The 16,306-nt window shown below is 32.7% G+C and overlaps 1 protein-coding gene across 1 annotated transcript in view; it reads left to right on the top strand.

The window, feature by feature from the left end:
- Positions 1 to 3,600: 3,600 nt before the first annotated feature.
- LOC129226808 (pre-mRNA-splicing factor SYF1-like) overlaps positions 3,601 to 16,306 on the top strand; it is an 82,244-nt gene continuing 69,538 nt past the window's right edge. The window contains exon 1 of the mRNA XM_054861435.1: positions 3,601 to 3,735. Within this exon, the coding sequence (XP_054717410.1) occupies positions 3,601 to 3,735 (135 nt within the window). The remainder of the gene's footprint in view (positions 3,736 to 16,306) is intronic.

Below are 16,306 nucleotides of genomic sequence, written 5' to 3'. Positions count from 1 at the left end.
CGATTACACACGTATTTACTTCCAAATACGAAAACAACACAGCGAAATGCCTCGCAATAAACAGAGCTAATACACTCTCAGTACAAATTCTCAATCGAAACTAAACTTTTTATCACGCGGGACGCTTTTATAAACATCGAAAGAAATCTCTCAAATATTCCACAAGATTCCAAACGCTTCTCGAAAATAGTAGACCGTTATCAAATTTTATCAATGAACAAAAAAGAAATAGGAAGGTCGTACACTTTAGCCGAATGTATAGGGGTTGTATATTCATTACGGGAAACTATTTACAGGAATAAAAGGTTTAACACCAGACACTAAATGGCGATAATTTTAAAGCTGGTAACCCTATTTGAAGCGATCAATTCTCTGAAAAATACTTTTTTTTTAAAGTCATTAGCGGGAATAAAAAGTCTTTACTCTGCATTTTCAGAGAACTTTATAACAACACTACTGCTAACGATTTGATGAAACAAACAAGCTAAATTATTCACTTGATGTGTGCATCACATGACTTCCTTTTACTCCAATTAAATGTCATTTTCCCATTATTGTCAATTTTAATGTGATTATATAGTTTACTCTCTAAATATCACCAACAGTGGCCAAATCGAAACCAGATTTAAAAAAAAATTCACCAAATTGGTGACAAAACTTGAGGACCAAAAGATGGGCAATATATCGCCAAGTGTCCGCCAAATTATAACACCACTTGAGAGTTTACATCACAATTAACAATGATTTCCCCCCAAAAAGGGGCAAAAGACCCTTTAGGAACATCCGAATGCAACCAAAAGGGAAGGTGCACAACAAGACCCCACTTAGGAGTCTACGTACCAAATTTGATCTTTCAGGACATACAGTTTTTGAGTTATACGAGATGCATACACACATATGCACATGTACGTACATACAGAAGTCACGAGAAAACTCGTAATCAACTCGGGGGATCATCGAAATGGATATTTCAGGTGTCTGTACGTTCCTAGGCATATATACATGTGTGGTCAAGTCGAAAAAAAAAACCCAACATTCATTCGGGGTGAGCAAAATAGAAATTAAGGCCGATTTTTGAGTGAAAATTTTTTCGCGAATACAATACTTCCTTTTTTGTAAAAGGAAGTAAAAATGTATTTTTTGCAAAATTTTGGTAAGGTGTCAAAGAAAAATATGTCTGACCTATCATTTTTAATATTTATGGAGTAACTTTGGAGTAAAATTTGGGAAAAGGTAACTTAGTCTAGTACACCAAATGTTGCTTTAATTTTGGAATGAGCCATATATGTGTGTGAGTTATGTACCTAAATAACATTTTGATAATGTATGTACAATAAAATTGTTTTTTTTTTTTTTCATTTTTAGGTTAAAAACAAAACACCAGCAGAAATTCAAATTACTGCTGAGCAGTTATTACGTGAAGCAAAAGAAAGAGACTTCGAAATATTACCCCCGGTAAGTACTAAATGTTGAAAGCTATTTCTAAAGTTAAATTAACATTTCTTTTTAACAATTTTTACCTCACTTTTTTTTTTCTTTTCTTTATAGCCTCCCAAGCAAAAGATATCTGATCCAGAGGAACTTGTTGAATATCAGTTACGAAAACGAAAAGTAAGAATCCAATTTTTGGTTTCCCCATTCAGTAATATCATGGGTTAATGACTTTCTTACCTTTTAATTATATTTTTATGTGTTTTCTTTCAGACATTTGAAGATAACATAAGAAAAAATAGAACTTTAATTAATAATTGGATTAAATACGCTCAGTGGGAAGAAAGTCAAAAAGAAGTCAATAGGTGATTAATGTTTCTTTGGTACCTTAAAGTAGACGTTATCTTATTGGTTTATATTGATTTTCTTTGTGTTAAAATTGAGGATTTCAATACTTACATGAGATGGGAGGAATCTGAAAGCTTATGTTTGTATAATTTTTAACATAAAGTTTGATTAAATCTCAGAATTTGTTTTCATAATTAGTTGGTTCTCTGTTTAACAATGCTCTATTTAATGACAATCCCTATTTAAAGACATTTTTTTCTCAGTCTCAGGCCCACATCGTAGAAAAATACCTATATAAGTAATATGTTTCTGGTTTTACGATTATTTTCTTAACTATTAAGGGGCAAAAACTGCTTTAAAAGAAACATTAAGAAGAAATGATTGACTGTTTTGCTTTGCCCCAATTCCAACGATGAGATAAATTTGCTGCCATAGTTTTAAGAAATTTTTTTAAAAAAAGGTATGTTCAGTAGGGGGGGGGGGGGAGATGCCTCTTCCCAGGTCTATTTATCATACAAAATTTCAGCTAAATCAAATAATATCTTTAGCTGTCCATTTGACTTTGAAATTTAAGTAATTAGCCTGATTTTTCACCAAACTGGCAAAGTTGAAATGATTAAATATAATTACCTCTCATTTGAAACTTTGAATGTTTGAACTGAAACTCTTGAATATATAGTTAGTTGAATGACCTAGGCGATAAGGAAATTGCTTTTAAAGGTGCATTAAGCGCGCTAATCGCACACATGAGTCATTTCAAACCATTAAAGTTATTACTTTAAATATAAATGAAGATGCTGTTTCTACATATAAACAACTTGAAGGTAGAAAAACACTCTTATAAGGCAGGGATTTTCTTAACCATCGTAAATGAGAATAAAACTTCCAAATGTAACCTAGGATGATGACTCAGATAGATAAGCGTCAATTCTTATCAATACTGCCCTGGTATAGTACAGTAAAATTAGGCCAAAAAAATGGCCAAACCCAAACATCAAAAAAAAAAAAAAAGTGAAACCTGTTGCAAATTACTTATTCAACTTCCAGCAAAAAGGGGTAAAAAGTCCCAGCACTTTGCGCGTCAGGTTTTGGGGGAAAGGGGGGGGGGCAAAATAATCCTCTTTTTAAATAAAAATAATTTCTATTACTGAAAAAAAATACTCAAAACTGATAACTTACGACGTTTAAACGAAAAGCCGAAAGACTAAATTCCGTAAGTCAGTCAACAATGTTACATGCTTATACAAGCAGAGATAATACCACACAGTGGAAGATGCAGAATCCAATGTTAATGTGAAGAAATGAACATAGGAAATTTGTTTAAAATCTTCCCAAAAATTTATTGGTCCATAGAAACTAAAATAAACTAACAAAATAAGTTTATAAGAATAAACCCTGGCCATAAGCGGAGGTGGAGTTCACAACTCCCCAACACCTACCGGACCCAACACACAAGAGGCTGGCGAACACAAAAAAAGAGAAGAGAGAACGATTGGAATCGTTCACTATTTATACTTGCCTCATTTGCATATGATTGGGTATCAAATGATGCCAACCTAAAACTGAAACTTTACACGTGCCGAACGAGTTGAGAAGTTAATCTAATTTGAATAAAGTAAATTTTATATTACATTAGGAATGAGAACGCGGTTAAATATCGTTTACCGATGTCTATCGTATCTCCCCTTCTCATTCAGTAATGTTATTAAACTTTAAATTTTATACAATTTTAGCAGATTCAAAAATAACCCCAAAAAAAAATCCACAAAAGGCCAGGCTTAATCTTTTACAAAAAATTTAACAATTCAACAGTAAACAAATATGGATCTACATCCAACAAAAATGCATCATCCATCAGCAGCTGCAGCTCAAAGCATTACTGCTCAAATCACTCGAAGTCCTTTCTCAAAAAAGTCCTTCTTGCCTATAGATGAATCAAAGTCCGAGGAACAAGTAGTAAGTTCAAGACGAACATTTCCACATCAAAAACTATCTTGTCAAACTGTAATTCACAAAAATACTCGAAACAGTATATTTGAAAAAAATGAGCACAATGATTTGACAATTTTTTTTTTTCACTATGACAAAATCATTTAAAATGCAAAGTTTCCAAAAATAAACTCTTGTCATTGAATCAAATTCCTCCATCTCAAAGATTAAACCAATGAGAAATTTGAAAAAGAATTTCAGTTGTTACAAAAATATTTATACTTTAATACCCCACTATATTATACTAAACAATTTAATACAATAAGAATTAACGAAATATTTGTTCACAAAAACGATTCAGTTCAAAACGGGTCTGCGGCTTCGTAAAAATATCCAGGGGTGTTAGTTTTCCGGGGCTACCACGGATTTCCGGGTTTTCCGAAAAAGCATTCCGGGTTTCCCAAAATGCTGTTCCGTGATTTTATTTTTTGTGCATTTTCTCCTCCTTCCCTGCCTTGCGAGCGCCAAACAAGAGGCGAAGGGGAGACGACACCATGATGTCTAGCCCGGTTTCTGTAGTCGGCAGTTCAACGAGAAGAGCTTTAAAGCCCCTCCCTTTTTCTTCCCCTGCAAGCGCATTATCGTTGGCGCAGCTTTGCATCCTCCTAGGAGGATATGTCTTGATGGTAGGGGAGAGGGAGGGTAAACATACGTAGACAGCACGTAGACAGAACGGAATTTCGGAATCACTCCACTGATGAGGGTAGCGTTGTTCGTCGGAGTTTGATAATAGCCATTTTGTCTCTTGTGTTCTCGCTTCTACGACTATGAGTTCGCTTTTGTGTTAAGCTTGCGTCTTCTATTAAGAAAATGAAAATTCTTTCCGAAGCGGACGATATTGCAGAAATTGAAAAAGGACTTAAAAATAAATTCCGATGGGAATGGCTGTCGAAGCTGGATCAACGCAACGAGAAAATAAGTGTTTGGTGCAAAAAAATTAATGAAGCTGGCAAATGTTTTTGCATTTGCTGCAACACTTCGATTAAATACAGTAATGAAGGTTTTTAACGTCACCAAAGATAATATAAAATTGCGATTTTAGAAATATCCGCTTAAGAGCTTCAAAATCCTTCCTTCCCAAAAATAGCCTATAATGGATTTCAGTTCCGAAAAATTTTGGTTCGGAATATTTTCACGTTTCCCCTATTGTTTTCAAATCTAGCCAAAAACGGGTTTTTGAAAAAATAGTGCCGAGAAATTACCGGAGGATAGCCGCCAGATCCCCTACTGTCACCAAAGACTGCATAAGTTTGCGTTTCAAACTTATATTCGAAATCTTTCGATGGGAGACGATTGAATCTCCCTCCCTCTTGCAATATCAACAAAGATGATAGGACTCGACCGATGCATCGGCGCCGATGGTTCAAAATTTATCCATCGGCATCGGCGGCCGATGCTAATTTGCGGGAAACATCTGCCCATCGGCCTTAAAAAACATTGGCCGATGTTTTTGAAAAAAAAAAAACCCTTTGCTGTTTTACTTTTTAATACAAAGTAAATGGAGTTGTTGTTTTCATATAAAATTATTTACTTAAATTTCAGTATGAATTTCGATTTTTAGTCATCCCTGGAAGAGTTTTTAATACTACATTCAGGTACCAAACAAGTTAATTATTGCGTTGTTTCTTGCAGCAGGATGTACGTATGTATCTGTCATAAGTCATAACTCAAAAATGATCATCTGAAGAAGGTTAAAGTTTCGTATGTGGGGTCTGCGGACGTTCCAGTTGTGCACTTCCCTTTTTGTTTTCGATCGGGTGTTCTTAAAAGCCTGTTTACTCATTTTTTGTGGCTATTAATTACTTATTTCAATGCAAAACTAATATAGCGTCTCAGACTGACGATCATTTGGTGATATATTGCCGAATTGGTGACTATGGAAACAAATATGAGATGGCGAAACCAATTTTTGTGTCGTTTTATTAGATTCCCGTTGAACCGACGGTAATTTTTAATTTTTCGATATTTGTAATATGAATCGCAGTTATACAGTCTTCTGTATCGCTTCGGCGGAGTTACAAGTTTGGGGCCCGTCGAAATGCATTTTGGGGATCACAGAAGTTGTAAATCATTTATCATTCGCATTTTTGTAACTCCTTCGGTGGCCCTATGGTTATGGGGCCTCTCGCGCAATTGCAACAATTGCTATATTTTAAATCCGCCATTGCAGGTCAAAACAAACTCTGGTGCAAGTTTTGAAAGGGTTTTCTGCTCAATGTTTATGATTATTTTAAACTCTATTTTTTATGACTATTTTTTGAATTTCCGAGAACACTTGCGTGTCCCTCCTTCCACTCCCTCAATTTCTGAAATTAAACTCTAGTTGTACTTCTGAGTTGTTTAAAACTAACATCATTCATAAAATTGGAGATTTTTTTTAAAAACTTTATCTATTGTTTAGAAAGAATTTAGGGCATTAATGTAAGAAATTGATTAAAGACGTTTTGAATGGTGATATAATTTGGAAATCAAAGGGACTTTTGAATTTTTTTTTTGGAAGTGCTGAAGTAGATTCAGAAACTCTTCCGAGGCGTTGGTCGTAGCTGTTCTGTACTTAAAAAATGAGACAGAGGTTGGGGCCGAAGTGTGATTTACTCCAAAATCAGAGGGTGACCCCCCTAACCCTACCTCGTCATTTCAAGCATTTCTTAAATATTTAGCGATTATTTATTTTGGTCAAGAAATGTCATTTTGCGTATTTCTCATACTTGTTTCACCTATATTTCGTAAATTGTCATCTTTTTTGCATCATTAATAGCGATTGATTTTTTTCTGTTGTAAGTAACTATTTTTATGTATTTATATAAAATCAATGAATAAGTTATTTTCTTTTTTTATAGAAAAGTTTCAAGGATTTTCTATTATGCAATTTTTCAAATTTCGGAAAATTATTGTTAAATTGAAAAATTTAATTTGAACTTGTTTGTAAAGCTTCATAAAAGATTAAACAATCAATTTGTTCAATACTATGTGTGCAAACATCAGATCAAGTAGTATATGTATTCAGTTATTAACTTGGTGTAAATATTAAGTTTGTTTATTGTACCTGCGTTTTAAGAGCCTTGCTCTTTTCATGGCGATTTTTTTTTTCCAGCAAAATGTATGTCACTGTCATAGCTTTTATGAAAAATGCAAACTTTTCTATTCATAAATTTTAAATAAGTATAAAAATATTCCTATTTTGATTTAATATTGTAATTTATCTGTTACCTTTTTTGTTTAATTTGATGACTAAGAAATGTCTACGTGCAATCTTTCCACTTTAATTGCGTAATTTGTTGACGGTTTCATGGTTCTATTCTTAATTTTTTTTTGAATGATTAAACAACGTAATTTAATTTTTTAAACTATGTTTAGTGTACCTAAATCCATACATTATTACAACATTACTGAAATCTTAGTTATATACTCAATTTTTAAAAAAAACAAAACAAATCAATTAGTTATTAAACAGTCTCTTTGTTTTTCCTCCTTCTTTTTTTGGCTATTGTGCTTTCTCTTTCATCATTCAGCAGTCAAAAAAGGAGAAGCATAACTACACCCTATACAGATTGTACGTAGTACGATGCAAAAGTTCGGGGACAAGCTGTATAAAATCTTACCCAGAATAGTTCACATTACCGAAGCACATCCACCTTCGAGAGGTCGCCTTGATTGACTATGTACTTCTGCCAGTGTTCATATAACTTTTGGAAACACTCATGGAAGCCATTTTTCGCTACCTTCTATGATGCTGCTTCATCTTCTCCTGACGGAAAAAAGCGTCGTCTATGCAAATGTTTTTTTGCTGGGAACAGGTAAAAGTCACACGGAGCTAAGTCCGACGAAAAGTTATGTTATTAGTTTGTCATATCAGAGTATTGACCAATCGAACCGTGCATCCTCAACATGAAAGTCGCCTTCTTCCCCAAGATGAAGTTAAAGCAGCAGCGCAAGAGGCCTTACAGGAATTTGCGAAAAATGTCTTCCAGGAGTGCTTCTAAAAGCTATACGAACATACGAGAAGTGCATAATCATTCAAGGTGACTATTTTGTAGATAGATATATGCTTCAGTAATGTGAACTATTCAGGGTAAGGTTTTATACAACTTGACCTCGAACTTTTAGATCATACTACGTAGGTATGAGTTTTCAATTTACTATTTCATAACGTTTTTGAGTGACGCAAGTTTACGCGCATGAAGACATCACAAGAGAATTTGCAATAATTAACTGAGGAGGCGTTCAAAATGTATATTTGGTTATCTATATGTTCCTAGGTACATATGTATGTACAGATGTGCCGAAAAAACTTGTGAAGTATAAATTTGGTGATAGTAAAACAGAAATTTAGGTCGAAATCTGATTTTTTTTTTTGTGATTACAATTCTTTATTCGTAGAAAGGAAGTAAAGTGAAATGAATCAATGATCCTTTAAATCCCTGACAATCTTATCAATTTATTTCTGTTTGATTTTTTTTTTTCCATCGGCCATCGGCAATCGGCCATTTGGAGGAAAACAATCGGCCATCTTTGAACAACCGACCAACAATCGGCATGGGCCCATCGGCCAAAAAATGCCATCGGTCGAACCCTAAAAGATAACCCAAAATGGCAGGTTTAAAATTTCAGTTTCGGAGATTTTTTTGGGAAGAACGCTGATCCTTCCTAAGCTACGGTCTTAAAAAATAGCTTCAAATTGATTTCAATTTTGAAAGAATTTTAGGAAAGAACTGCAGCATTACTTTCACCTAAAATCTCGAAAAAGTTCTTAAAATTGCGATATTTGACGTCAATTTCGAAAATTTTTCCATGCACCTTGAATATGCTTGACTGTTTTGTCCTTGCAACCAAACACAACTAAAGATAAACTAAAAATATTTTTCATATGCTAATTTCAATAATTTTCTTAGAGCTATCCTCCTCCCCTGAACCCCTGACACCTCCCCCGACGCTTCCCCTTCCTCCGTCCCTTCTCTGATGTCACCGAAGAAAGATTATAAAATGCGTTTTTACGACTAGTAAATTTCGGTATCTATTACTTTCTTCAAAGATATAAATTGTACCTAAGGATTTTCTTACTATAAAAAATTTCTTCCTTTTTATAAGATCATTCTTCTGTCCCCCCCCCTTTTTTAAATTCAAGCTTGGAATAGAAATTTAAAGAAAGATTTACATAGACGTTAAAGATTAGTCAAAATATGCAAATTACTCTTGAGGGGCAGCACATTAGGTCTTTGCACACGGGCGGCCGACACCCTAGGATCGGCCCTGTTTACAGGTAAGTTTGAAACAATTCAAAATACAGTTAAGCCTTTTACGAATCTCTCCAAGAACCAAAAAAATGGCTTTTGCCAACAAACCTGCATGCAATATTTTTCGAACAAATTTATGGTATTGCCTTGAAAAAAAATTTTTTTGCCTTGAAAAGTGCTTGAATTTTTTTTCTCCCTAAAGGGTATGTGAACCCCATGACCAAATACTACTAAATCAAATATATATTTTCCTGGGTGCCCTTGAAAGTCATGGGAAATCGTGGATTTCAACTATGATCGAATTTGGTGTTGATAAGTCAGGATTTTCAGAAAAAAAAAAATGCTCAAAAAGTATCATATCAGATTTTTTCTAAGAAAAAAAAATTTATACATTTAAATTTTAACTTACAAATCGTCAAGTAATTTTAATTTTTACCTAAAAACTTTTTTTCCGGAAAAGAAAAGGAAATTCATAATTTCTTTTTCACAAAAATAAAGAAAATTCAGAAATATTTTGCTTTTTCACAAAATGGAGAATCAAAAAATAAAACCTGGATTGACCCCTGATATTACTGTGTGACATATGACTTTGATTTCAGCATAGCACACGGAAAGATAATGTGCATGTTTTAACAACTTATAAAACTTTTAAGTTCGGCTTTTACTGCATTGTCAAGTGATAACATAATTAGAACAGAACTTTTATTCACGAATTTCATTCTGGAGCACAGCTTTCCTATCGCAATATTGGATCATGCAAAACTTTAATTAAAAATATGTTCCCGGGCTTGTAGGTTGGTAGCAAAGAAAGTACCTTTGTGCTCGGACGGAAACAACTGCTATCATAAACTGCTTAGCAGGGAACACTGCTCAAGAGCTGTCACAAGATTTACAGCATAGTAAATAAGTATTTGAATTCTTTTCTTGAATGAGAGTGGGAACCCTGGAATAGTCATGTACAAAATGCAATGCAAAAATTTAATTGCGCAAAATGCTCTAACTTCAATGTAACATGTGTTTTGCTTGTGAAAATATGTTTTAAAATTCCATACTCGATTATGTGAAGGTTCTTAATTTGGATTCAAATTAACTGATTTTATAATAAAGGCATTTGAAAGTAGAAGGCATTTGTAGTAGTCTTTTTGTTGAAATTTAATTCATTGCACATTTTAAGTATTGTTACTGTTGCTGCTGTTTTCAAAAAAAAACCATTCATTTATGTTTTTTTTTTAAAATTATTTTGAACTTATTGTGTATTTTTTAGACATATTTATGTTTTTGTATTGCACTTATGTCAGGTAGGAGTTTTATTACATGTTTTTAATTTAATAGTAATGTTGCATTTTGAAAAAAAAAAAGTCATACTGGCTAGCCTTGTTATAAAAATTCCTGTATATCCTTTTTTTTTCAAAACGTTCCTATATTGTTTCGAAAAATTCCTATATTGTTTTTAGAAAACTCCTATATTTTCCATCGAATTCCTATATTTTTTTCAGAAAATTCTTATATGTTCCTATATTTTTGTTGGCAAATGTCACTTCTATCCCTGCAATAGCCTAGATCATTCAACTAACTATATATTAAGTACTTACATAATAAGAGTTTCATTTCAAACAGAGTTTCATTTTCGCCAGTTTGATGAAAAATCACAGGCTAATTAAAGATATTATTTTGATTTAGCTGAAATTTTGTATGGTAAATAGGCTTGGTAAGAGGCAACTTTTCCCCCCGCACATAGGCTTTATATATTTCTTAATTACGTTTTTTTCACTCCGCCCTAAATTCAGAATATCACAAAAAACTTATGGTGGTGACGTTAAAAAGTAAAAAGTGCTGTTCAAAATGCGAAAAGAAGACAAAAGTTCGTTGACTGTTAGATTGAATATTTTGGAAGTTATTACACCCTCCAAATTATTTCTTGAGCTTACAAATCTGGCTTTTCATTTTTAATTAACTTAAGTCAGGTCAAAAAAAATCCATTTTTTTTAATGTCATAAAATGTTGGTGAAACTATTCAAGAATATGTTGCCAAAGTTTCAATGAAAAATTCCAATGAGTTCCAGTGCTTTGTGCACTTAAGTGACTGCTGCGATTCAAAAACATTCATAGCAGTTTTTTTTTTTTTTTGCAAATGTGTTTCTCCCAAAACTACTTTTTATCAACTGGTGGGCATTCTAGCTCAAAAAGTTATTGACCAATTCTTATGAGAATTAGTGTGAATGTCCTTCATTCAATTACAGTGTATATGATGGTATCATTATAAAAAATATATTTTCAATTTGAAAAAGGTGAAAGCAAATGGTAGAAAGGAATGACATTATAATCAAATGCCTCAAAAAAACGTGCACTTTTGAACTTTTTTTTAAAATTATAATTAGGTTCATATTCTTAGGGAATATGTTGTTAATGAGAATAAAGAGAAATGTAATTAATTATGGATAAAAATTGATTTCAGTAATGCCCATCAGCATTAAGCTCTGATGGCGATACTCCATGAACAGTAGCTTCTAACTCCACTATTTTGGGCCGAAATGACTTGAAAAATTTACAAAGTGTTCTTCAAAACATGAATAAAATATTTTCCAATTTTGAAGAAATCCTGATTATTTCTTCTCTGTTAAAAAATTCATGAAAAACGCTAAAATTTTGGCTTTCTAAACTGATTTTGCCCCTTTAATTCACAAAGAAGTTGTGGCAGATCTTGAAATCTTTCTCAGTATCAATACCTTACAGAAAACTATAATTCAGAAAAAGTTAAACAATTTTAATGACTAATGTACAACATGACAGCGATGCATTTGAAATTTTGTATATGTTTTAGATTTTATTCCAACCCTTTTAGTTTATGCCAAAGAAATAAGTACTGACAGTCTGATAAAGCTTCATACTGGCTTGACCATTAATTAAAGAGTTTGATTACAGGAAAATCTGAAAAAAAATTGAGCTTGTCGTAATAAAAATATTACCAAGCTGCCAACTCGAACTGACTCATTCGAGGAACTCCCAAATTTTAGTGCCTTCTCCCAAACTCCTTAATAAAGTAAATGTCTCCTGAAATTTCATCAAAACAAAATTCCCCAAAACAGAGTTTTTCATTGGTTGGAATTTGGAGAAAAAATCCCTATGGTAAAATCATTGCAATCCAGAAAAGAAACCTTTTTGTACACAAATGTGGAAATTGTATATTTCCAGTTATTTTTTTAAAACTTGTTTGTTTCATTGTTTTCCTTCTTTTCAAAACTTTTGTTTTTCAAAAAAAAATGTGGTAAATTATTCCTCATTTTTCTTTAAAGGCTAATTATGTTGTTTTAATGAGATAATTAAAGAAAGTTTTTAATTCTACTTTGTTTTTATTCAGTTGAAGTTGAAACTAAATCATTGTGTTTTCTTTCATCTTATTTTCTTTTAATTTACTTGTGTTTTAGAGCTCGTTCAATTTATGAGAGAGCTTTGGATGTAGATCACAGGAATGTTACCTTATGGTTAAAGTATGCTGAAATGGAAATGAAGTAAGTCATGTGTTTCATTATAATGAATAGCTTATTTATTATACAGTGTTGCTTTTACTTGTATAGTAGAGATGAGACGGGCTCAGCCCTAGCCCGGGCCCGAAGCGGGTGCCTTGCCTTTCAATATTCGAGTTGAACCGAACCATTGCTTCAATCACTCCTCTGGTCAATATTAATTCTGTATTAGCTACCAGTTTGTTTGGCTCTCTTGGCTTCCTTAAGAGGTTTTCCATCTCCAGCTCAGTCTTTCCTATGCCGGGCTGATGAGTGCTAATAAGCACAAAACTGCAGTCCTCGGCTGGAATTGACTGAGCTGGCGGTGTATTTCATCTACGTTTAATTAGTCATTGTTAGCTTTAAAAGCTATGCGCAGTATTTTTCCGTGGATCTTACGTCTAATAAGTAATAGACATGAACGAATTTTCTGAGTCAAGAGACGACCTCTATTTTATTTCAACATATATATAAAAAGGTAATTTACATAAAATTTAAATAAAGAGTAAAATAGTGTTGCCACTCTTTGGCTATATAACAAATGTAAATTAAATTAGGATGGAGCTGTGAAAATAGTGGTCTAACATATCCCCCTCATTTTCACAGATCCATACAAGAAAATGATAATTTTTAAACACCAAAACAAAACACTCTTTTACAGAAGTCCATTAACTGTTGCACAGTCAAACATTTTGTCAAGCAATCAGCTAAATTTTTCTTTCCATTAACATGAATTAACTCAAATTTCTCATCTTTTAAATTTTCTTTAACGAAAAAATATTTAATGTCTATATGTTTAGTTCTTTTATTTTCCACAAAATTCTTAGAAAAATAAATAGCACTTTTGCTATCGCAATAAACTGTCGGCTTTTGAAAAATAACTCCTAAATTTCTACAATCTTTTAAGATTCGTGAAAGCCAGATTATTTCTTTTACTACATCTGAAATAGCAATAAATTCAGATTCCATGCTAGAAAGAGCAACTGTGGCTTGTTTTGACGATAACCAAGATTTGGAACTCCGTCTAACGTAACTAAAAACCCACTTGCTGATTTTCGATCATCTCGATCTGAAGACCAACTTGCATCTACGTATGCTTCAACATTAGAATTACTAGCTTTAGATAAGTCCAAGCAATACTCTTTAGTATTTATAACATAATTTAAAACTTGACAACATTTTCCAGTGAATTTTGGAAGGAAAATTACAATACTTAGATAGTAAAGATACATGAAACATAATATCAGTCCTAGTTCTCGTGGCTAAAAACAAAAGACTACCAACTAAAGATCTATAAGGCACATTTTGCACATTTTTGTACAATTACACCGGGGTTTAACGGAACTTTTACATTTTCCTTTCGAAACTGATTGAAAACAGAATCTAACTTTTCAATGTAAGATTTCTGATGAATCAGTAAATGACCATCATCCATACATTCAAATTCAACCCCTAAGAATTTTGAAACTGCCCCTAAATTTTTTATATCAAACTTTGATTTTATTAAATCAATTGCACGATTCAATAAATCGTCATTTAAAGCAAATACCGCTAAATCATCGACATACTACAAAATTATAACTTTCCAATTTAAATGAAAAACACAATTACAACTCGACAGCTTTTCGAAATGTAATTCCGAAAATACTCTATTTAATTCATGAAACCACTCGCGCCCTGATTGATGTAGGCCATACAATGCCTTTTTAAGTTTCATAACATGATTTTCTTTACCCCTCGTTACAAAACCTTTTGGTTGTTCCAAATATATGGTTTCTGTTAAATTTCCGTACAGATACGCACATTTAATGTCCAGATGAGCATGTCTCCAACTTTTTAAGGCGATCAGAATTGTAAAGAAAAATCTAACTAATGTAAAGCTAATTACTGGTGAAAAAGTATCAAAAAAATTTATTCCTTCTGTTTGCCTAAAACCGAGTGCAACCAACCTTGAACGATATATCCTAATTGATTTATTAGTATCTGTTTTTAAATTGTACACCCATTTACAACCCAAAACTTTTGTGGCTTCCTTTCTCGGAACCAACTCGTAAACACCGCGAGATTTTAACATATTTATCTCTTCAATCATAGCTTTGAGCCATTCATTTCTTTCTGAACAGTTTTTGAGATTCTTCAAATGTTAAAGGAATTTTAACTTCCGCACAATGAATTTCAACCTCGCTATCACTCGAATGTTCAGCATTATCACTACTAAGAATTTCTTCATTTAAATCTTTCTTTGAAAAATCAAAATCTTTGGAATTAAAGGGAATGTCATTATTTTTGCAATAATTTTTGACTTCTTTTAGACTTCTAAGTCTAATTTTAGGCTCAGGATAGTAATAAATGTCTTTTCGACCTTCAGATTTACCTCTATTTCTAGTTTTTACTTTCCTTTCCCAGTTTATTCTTTTTATCCCACTAGTTTCACCTTTATCTGGAATATCCAAGGAAATTTGAGTTTCCTCATCCGAGAAATCACTTTCTGAATTTAAAATTGACGCTGTAATAACAGTTTCTTTTCGCTTAGATTCAGTTTCATATCTATGTTTACTTTCGTCAAATTTTACATGCTTAGTTTCAAATACATTTCGCGTACCTGGTTCCCATATCCTATATCCATATGTTTTTACTGCATAACCTACCAATACACCGATTCCAGCATTTGGTTCGAATTTACTTCGTCGTTCTTTTGGAATATGGTAATACGCGGTACTTCCTATAGTTTTCAAGTGTCTTACCGAGAACTTTTTATTGCCCCAAATGTTTAGTGGTGCTACATTTCCTAAACTTTTATGCGGAAACCTATTTTTCAAATAGTTTTGCGTATGAGCTTAATTCAGCCCACAATGATTTTGGTAAATTAGTTTCACTTAACACTGCTCGTAACACCTTCAATAATTGACCTGTTCAGACGTTCCGCTGTCCCGTTCATTTCTGCAGAATAAATATTAGTACGTTCAATTTTAATACCTTCCGACTTTAAATGATCTTCAAAATATTTTAGCACAAAACTCAAGCCCATTATCAGTACTAATGCGCTTAATCCTTTTGTCAAACTGTCTTTCCTGCTGTTAAACTGTCTGCTTGAAATATTTTTAAAATATTTAAACGCTTCATTTTTATGCTTAAGGAAATAAATATTGGCATATCGAGAATAATCATCTACAATACTTAAAAAATAACGCGAACCTGCTAAAGATTTTACCGCAGTTGGGCCAAATAAATCTAAATGAAGTAGTTCCAAAACACTATTAGTAGTAATTTTTATTTATACTTTTAAAACTAGCTCTAGTGGACTTTAAAATTTGACAAGTGTCACAAATTTCAATTTTACCACTTAAGTTTTCTAAATCGTAAACATTTTCAGATTTACTGAAGCTCTTTAAAGCTTGAGCATTTTGATGCCCATATCTCTTATGCATTAACATAATTGAGTTTTTCTCAGTAATACAAATTTCAGAAGTTTTTACACTTGAATTTGCTTTTAAAATGTAAAAATTGTTTACCAAAGGTGCTTCTACGAAAAATTGACCGTTCGGTTTTCTTATTACAGCTTTACTGTTTTTAATTTTTAATGAAAAACCAGCTTTGTCAATTAATCTACCAGAAATCAAGTTCCGCGACATATTTGGAGTGTACATTACATTTTTCAATAAAAGATTTTTATTACCTGACTTTTGTATAATCTCCAAAGAAATGTCACCCGAACCACAAATTTTCGTTGTTCCTTCCGCAATTACAGCTTTTGAGTTAGGAAAACTTTTAAAGTCTTGAAATAGTTCTAAATCAGCACAG

This window comes from Uloborus diversus, chromosome 7 (genome assembly GCF_026930045.1).
Source record: "Uloborus diversus isolate 005 chromosome 7, Udiv.v.3.1, whole genome shotgun sequence".
Classification (NCBI taxonomy): Eukaryota; Metazoa; Arthropoda; class Arachnida; order Araneae; family Uloboridae; genus Uloborus; species Uloborus diversus.
Note: the sequence above shows the minus strand (reverse complement) of the source record. Positions and strands in the feature narration are given on the sequence as shown.